This window comes from Meleagris gallopavo, chromosome 4, assembly GCF_000146605.3.
Source record: "Meleagris gallopavo isolate NT-WF06-2002-E0010 breed Aviagen turkey brand Nicholas breeding stock chromosome 4, Turkey_5.1, whole genome shotgun sequence".
NCBI lineage: Eukaryota > Metazoa > Chordata > Aves > Galliformes > Phasianidae > Meleagris > Meleagris gallopavo.
Window position 1 is genome coordinate 47252223 of NC_015014.2, and position 6236 is coordinate 47258458.

General features: G+C 33.1%; 1 protein-coding gene across 5 annotated transcripts in view; it reads right to left on the reverse strand.

Annotated features, from left to right (window-relative positions):
- Positions 1-6236, reverse strand: part of GUF1 (GUF1 homolog, GTPase) — a 20144-nt gene that overhangs the window by 5210 nt on the left and 8698 nt on the right. For all 5 annotated transcript variants that reach the window (XR_002114441.2, XR_002114439.2, XM_010710223.3 and 2 more), the window contains 6 exons: positions 5079-5202; positions 4688-4820; positions 3143-3286; positions 2614-2747; positions 2014-2115; positions 374-493 (listed from right to left, as the gene is read on the reverse strand). Coding sequence is in view for 3 of the 5 variants with exons in the window: in XM_010710223.3 (XP_010708525.1) it covers positions 374-493; positions 2014-2115; positions 2614-2747; positions 3143-3286; positions 4688-4820; positions 5079-5202 (757 nt within the window). In the remaining 2 variants the exon portion in view is untranslated. The remainder of the gene's footprint in view (positions 1-373; positions 494-2013; positions 2116-2613; positions 2748-3142; positions 3287-4687; positions 4821-5078; positions 5203-6236) is intronic.

Below are 6236 nucleotides of genomic sequence, written 5' to 3' on the forward strand. Positions count from 1 at the left end.
TATGACTGCCAAAGAAAGCTACTTCACACCCAAGAAATCATATTCATCAATAAAAATGACCTTTTTCAGTACCAAGAAAGTGTACGTATCGGTGTAACAAGTCATACACTGCCCAGTAAGTGTAATGCTGACTGCAGGCAATTTAAAATAAAAGGATTATTTTCAATTAATTTTACATTAAGTCCTTATTCATGGTCACAGCTTGAAAGCATGTTTGTTTGTTTTTTTTTTCCTAGACACCTGGAAGTACATACAGAAAAATAGTATTTTATGGTAGATTTGAAGTATTGTAACATGTAGAACTAAGGATGACATTTAAGTTCATATTCAAAATAGCCTAAAGAAAGAAGAGGAAAAGAACAGTTTCACTTACGTTTCTCTTGCAATTATTTTCTTGCCAATAGCAGCCTGGATGGCTATTTCAAACAACTGTCTTGGTATGGTATCTTTTAAACGCTCACACAGGAATTTACCAGTAGCATATGCTTTATCACTGGAAAAGAAAGTTTTGAGAAGTTAATTCTTTCAGAAACAGTCATACAATCCCAAAATACATCCAAATGTCTGAGAAAAATATTTTATTAAAAGTATTTATCTTTTTATATTTTTTAACTTACCAGATGATAACTTTACAACGCGGACTTTAATGACCGGTCTCTGTACATTACTCATTTCACACAAACAAGTGATAAGACTACACTAACAGGAGGTTTTCATAAAAATTTTAATGATGTTTGTAATAAGTATTCCGATAATCTATCACACTGAAGCTTTACTGAATAATTTCACAGCTTCAAATGTTTTTTTTTTTTTTTAAACTAGAAGCTCAAGGGGGCATTTTATTGATTCCAGACATGAAAGGTCAAAAGATCTACATATCACAGAAGCATTCTCAAAATATCTTTTTAAAAAAGAATTTCATTGTTATATAATCTACTCTAGCAGTCTGTAATAAAAAAAAGTTATCCAATTACATTCAGCATCTGCATATACTGCAGATTTTGGAGAAAAAAAAGTGACAGAAGGTCAAAAGAAACTATAAAATTGACACTTTCATAAACCACTGAGAACAAGTGACTCTTTTCTCTAAAATGTTCTCACTTAACGTAAAAGCAATCCTTCTACAAGGTTGGCCACTCCATTTTGCATCTTTCCAACTTGCTAAACTCTATATTTATTACATTGCTAAACTGCATACTTATTAAAAACACATAAATCAAATATACAGTAGAGATTTAGTCTGCCCTTGCACAGTTATTTTTCTCAATAAGGTAAGACTTTTTTTCCTACTTCAACCTTTAATTCTGAAATTCTGCAATTTAGTTAAGGTATATATAAATACATTAGATAGCACACTAATTTATTTATTTTTGCAATTACAAGCTAGTGTTTGAATAAGGACAAAAAAACAAAATATCAGGATTACTAAAGAGAGATTGTGAAGTTATTTAATGGAGACTAACACAGACTTCGTAAGAAAAAAGCAAGGGGAAAGACTGGAAAATAGAAAGGCATTCTCACCAGCAGATGAGTAATTCCTGAGAAACTCATGGAAACAGAAATTGTTTGCTAAAATGATTCAGAGACTATTACTATCAGTAAATATTTACATTTTCCTAGTACTCTAGCTAAAGACAAGATAACAAAGTTTGTACAGAATAGGGACTATTGGAGGCATAAAAATAAAACTTATCCAGTTTTTTAGTAGTATACACCATAAACAATTCATAGCACATCTCCTGGACTGGTTAGTCCTTAATTTTTTTCCAACACCTTAAAAGAACATCAGTTTGCATTTATATTTGCATCTCCTCCTTCCACATTAACACGGGAACATTATATTTAGCACTTAGCTTTCCTACTATAAAATGCCTTCCTATTTCAGATCTTCAGATCTGGAAGTTGGTCATTTGGTGAAATCTTCAATGCACATGCATTTATCATTCATATTTATTCACAATGAAAACATGCTTAAGTTTTAATCCTTTGGAATAGAGGATCCACTCAACCTACTTGTGTATGATAGTTGCCAGTTCTTCAATTGGATTTCCATTTATAAGAATATCCATTTTGATAAGATCTGCTGCCTGGTAGCCTGCATCTTCATAATCAAAACTAAACAAAGCAATTTAGAAGTTAGTGACTACGGTATTCTGCATTCGTTGTTCCATAAATCTTAAGTTTTGTAAACACTTAATAGAACACTTGAACTTCATATTAAAATAGGAGCACAGTTTGTAAAGTCTCTCAGTATGACACCATTATTGAAAACTGGGCTCAACATTTATGTAAATTTTGTCTTCAAGTAAGCAGGACACATCATCTGCTGCTGAGCAAGGAAAAAAATCAGATATCCACATATTTACTGCAATCTCTTAAAAAGTTTATTCAAATACTTGTAAATGCCACTTGGAAATTCCTTAAAGTTCCCTTTAACAAAGGGATGAGCGTCCTGTCAAAGACTTCAAAAGAATGAAACACTAATACTGCAGCACTATCATAAAGGAATATTCTTTTTTTTGTGTCCTTCCATACTTTCTTTTCAGATATTTTTTCATTTCTTCCCCTCATGGGAAGGGGGAATAAGAAGAAAGAAGGAGAGGATGTATTTACCTTGCATAGCCAGAAGACAGAGACTTAAGGGCATCGTAAAAATCCACCACGATTTCATTCAATGGAAAAAGGTATTTTAGCATAACCCTATGTTCATCAATATACAACATTTCTTTCTGGATTGCCCTACGATCCTAGACAAATAAAAATTGTTTCAGTTCCTCTTGAAAAATATTTTCTATAAATAACACAAAGCAGATTAAAAAAAAAGATCTTACAGTCTTGCTGCAGATTCTTTTCTTTCAAGAAAAGAAATCTAGTTATGAACTCTTCTAGTACACAGTGCTAAAGCAAGTACTTTACTGTCACTGAGCTAGAACACTAACTTTCAATTTAAGGACTGTGTAGCTCAGGAGTAGTTCTGTATTTATTTGAAACACACAAATTGAAATATTTTCTTTTAAAAATATTAAGAATTATTGTCAACCATCATCTACTATACTATTATCTAGTGTCTTTCGAGGTACGGGTAAGTAGAGCTTAAAAATGCAAGTAACAAAAACTAAAACAGCATACCAGGTATACCAACCTGACACAAAACAATTATTTTCCCAATATATTCCTGAGGTGTTACAATAGTGCCAAGAACAGTTGGCTCCAGATATTCAGACACTGAATGTTTATCAGGAAATTGAGCAGGGTTGATAATAGTAATCTCTGAATTACGATACTCCTGAAAAAAAAAAAAAATCCAACATTTTTCCTCTAGTTGCTTTTTAAGCATTTTATCCAATGAATTTCCATCTGTCTCTTGTCTGTTGCGCAAGGATATTCCCTATTACTTTATCCCGATAAGGCTTCTCCATCTCCTTACATACTTCCTTACCCTTATATAAGGCACAGCTTCAACACAAAACCCATTCCAATTATTCTGTAGCTTGATGATGTTGAGGGCATTTTTCTGTAAGCAGAACATCAGGTTCAATCTCCTTTACAAGTCAAAATGGATTCTGAAGCTTCTGATTCCTTTGCAAGTGTTTCCATTACCTAGCTTTTCTAGTCTAACATTCCTTCAGGGGCAGGAGTTATGCTTCTGGTAAAGATGCAAGGAAAATCATGTTTCTTACTGTATGCATACAATACCTCTGCACATCAAAGCAAGTGATTATTTCACTTCCACTAGCAAAGCAGTGTTCCTGAACAAGGACCCAACTTCGTGCACTGCTTGAAAACCTGAAAACTTGGTTCTGGTGTCTCAGATCAGCAATTTAGCATCATTTATGTCACAAAGGTGCCTTATTTCATAGCAGGCATGCTGCCTAAGGAAGAAACCAAAATAACTAGTAACTATAGAAATAATAACTGTAAAGAAAAAAAAAGGTCTGCATCTCATATCTTGCAAGTAATGCAACTTCTCTTGCACAAATTTGGAACATCCAAGTTTTCTATAGTGTTTAGATGTACATGTTAAGTAATGAGTCTGCCTATTTGCAGCCTCCTCTGTCCAGCTTTCTCTCAAACTCAAAACACAGGAATTTTAATTGCAATCAGTTCAATAAGCTTCACACATGGCTGTTTCACCAACAGTTTTGTTCAAAACCAGTTTGTTTTTTATAAAAAAAAAAAAACAACAACCCTGACATATCTTCACCAATCCCCATCAGTCTACTGTAGCATTACAAGCTATTCCTGAAAGCAGTAATATTTTCTGACCGATAAAGTTTGGAAGATGTCATGGTTTAAATCCAGCAAGCATTTAAGTACCACACAGCTGAGGAATGGGGGAAGAGAATCAGGAAAAAACCTAACAAATCAGGACTTACGGGTTGAGATAAAATCTATTTACTAAGATAGAAAAGGAAGAGGTATTTTACATAAAGTCCTTTATTCCCATTATCAAAGACAGCGGCAAGGTATTAAAAAAAAATCCAAAACAAAAGCGAGTGCTTAAAGTGGAAAGGGGAAAGAAAGTCAGTATTCAGCAAAAATAAATAAATAAATAAATAAAAATCCACAAATAAGTTCTAAGTTGCATATCAGTGATTCTAATGTTTACCATAAAATACCGTACCATTCTACATTTCAGAATTGTAGATGTTTTTAAAGGAGGCTTTTAAGTTGCTGTTTTACACACCTTTATCAATTTTGCTGAGGAAAGAACGGCTTTATATGGAACAGTAGGTGCAGTCAAAATAACAGATGTGTTATATTCTTGCTCCAAACGTTGATTAAAAACTTCCATATGCAAAAGACCAAGAAAACCCAACCTGGAAAAAAAATCATATTGGTCAAATATTTGTTGGTCACTCCACTGCTAGTCTGGCATTACCAGACACAGCAAAGAACCTCTAAAAGCCAAAAAATATCAATCACAACAAATTGCATAATCTATGTGAATGTAGAACAGAAGGAAATAAAATACTTTTCGTCTTTACCTATCATTAAATTGAATTACAGCTCCTAATCTTGAAATAATTTCAATTAAAGTTTTCGACTGACATCGGAAAATAGTATAAAACCCTCACCTCCATCCAGCTCCTAAAGCAAGGCTACTGTCACGATGAACAGTGACACTTGAATCGTTCAATGTCAGCCTTTCCAAAGCACTTTTAAGGTTATTATATTCTGTTTGATCTACAGGATACATTCCTGTCAAAACATATAACAGAGATTCTGTGATAGAGCTTGATCTACTATGTACTTATCTTTATAATACAAGCCGTAATAAACAGTAATAATAACAAAAACCAGAAATAGCTTGCTTTCTGTTAATTTGACTCTTTCAATCTGATTTTTTTTTTCTAAAACCTTAAGGTAACATTCAATTTAAAAAAAAACAAAAACAGAAATTAACATTCAAACTGTAATTGTAGGCATACTGTACTCATCTACTTCTTCATAGCTGTGGAAGATGAGTATACTAGTGAGTATAACCATTTTTTTGCAGGTGTACATTGTGGCCATACAACTTAAGCATTAATAAATAAGCAAACGTCACTGAGATGTAAGGCAAGTAGTAAGATGCAGGTAAGAGTACACAGGAAGAAAAAAAAATGTGCCATATCAACACTGCTAATATTTCCTTATTTTTTTAAGTGAATAGAAGAAATGAATAAAAACAGTTGTCAGTGTAATTACTACTTGAAATAGGTTCCACTTTTCACATCACTGTGCTCCAATAACGTACAGGAAGCAGCACACATGCACGCACAAAAAAAATCCACATTGTTTACAGGATTACATTTTCCTCTTCTACATTCACTGACAGCATAATATACATGACGAAAATTAAAACAGTTTTCTCAAAACAAATCAGGAAACTGAATAACAGAACTTCTTTCTTTCTAAAGCCGTCTTCCATAGCATGTGTAGTAGTTTACTAAAGGTGGCAGCAACAGTCTAACGGAACTAAACATTGATAGGGACTTCATTTTTCAAAGTATTAATCCTTCTTTTCTGGATACAAAGAAGGAAAAGCACTGGAAAAATATTAATAGCTAGAAACATACCTTAGTCTTGTAATCATATAAAACCAGCATGCAAGAATCTTGCCTGCTAAGTCATAAAGAGCTATATAAATGGCATGTGCCTCTCTAGCTTAATTTCAGTGAAATTCTAATCCTCACAACTCTTAAATACATCTTACAAGCTCTAATATTTCTCCTGCTCTTGCTACTAAAAAA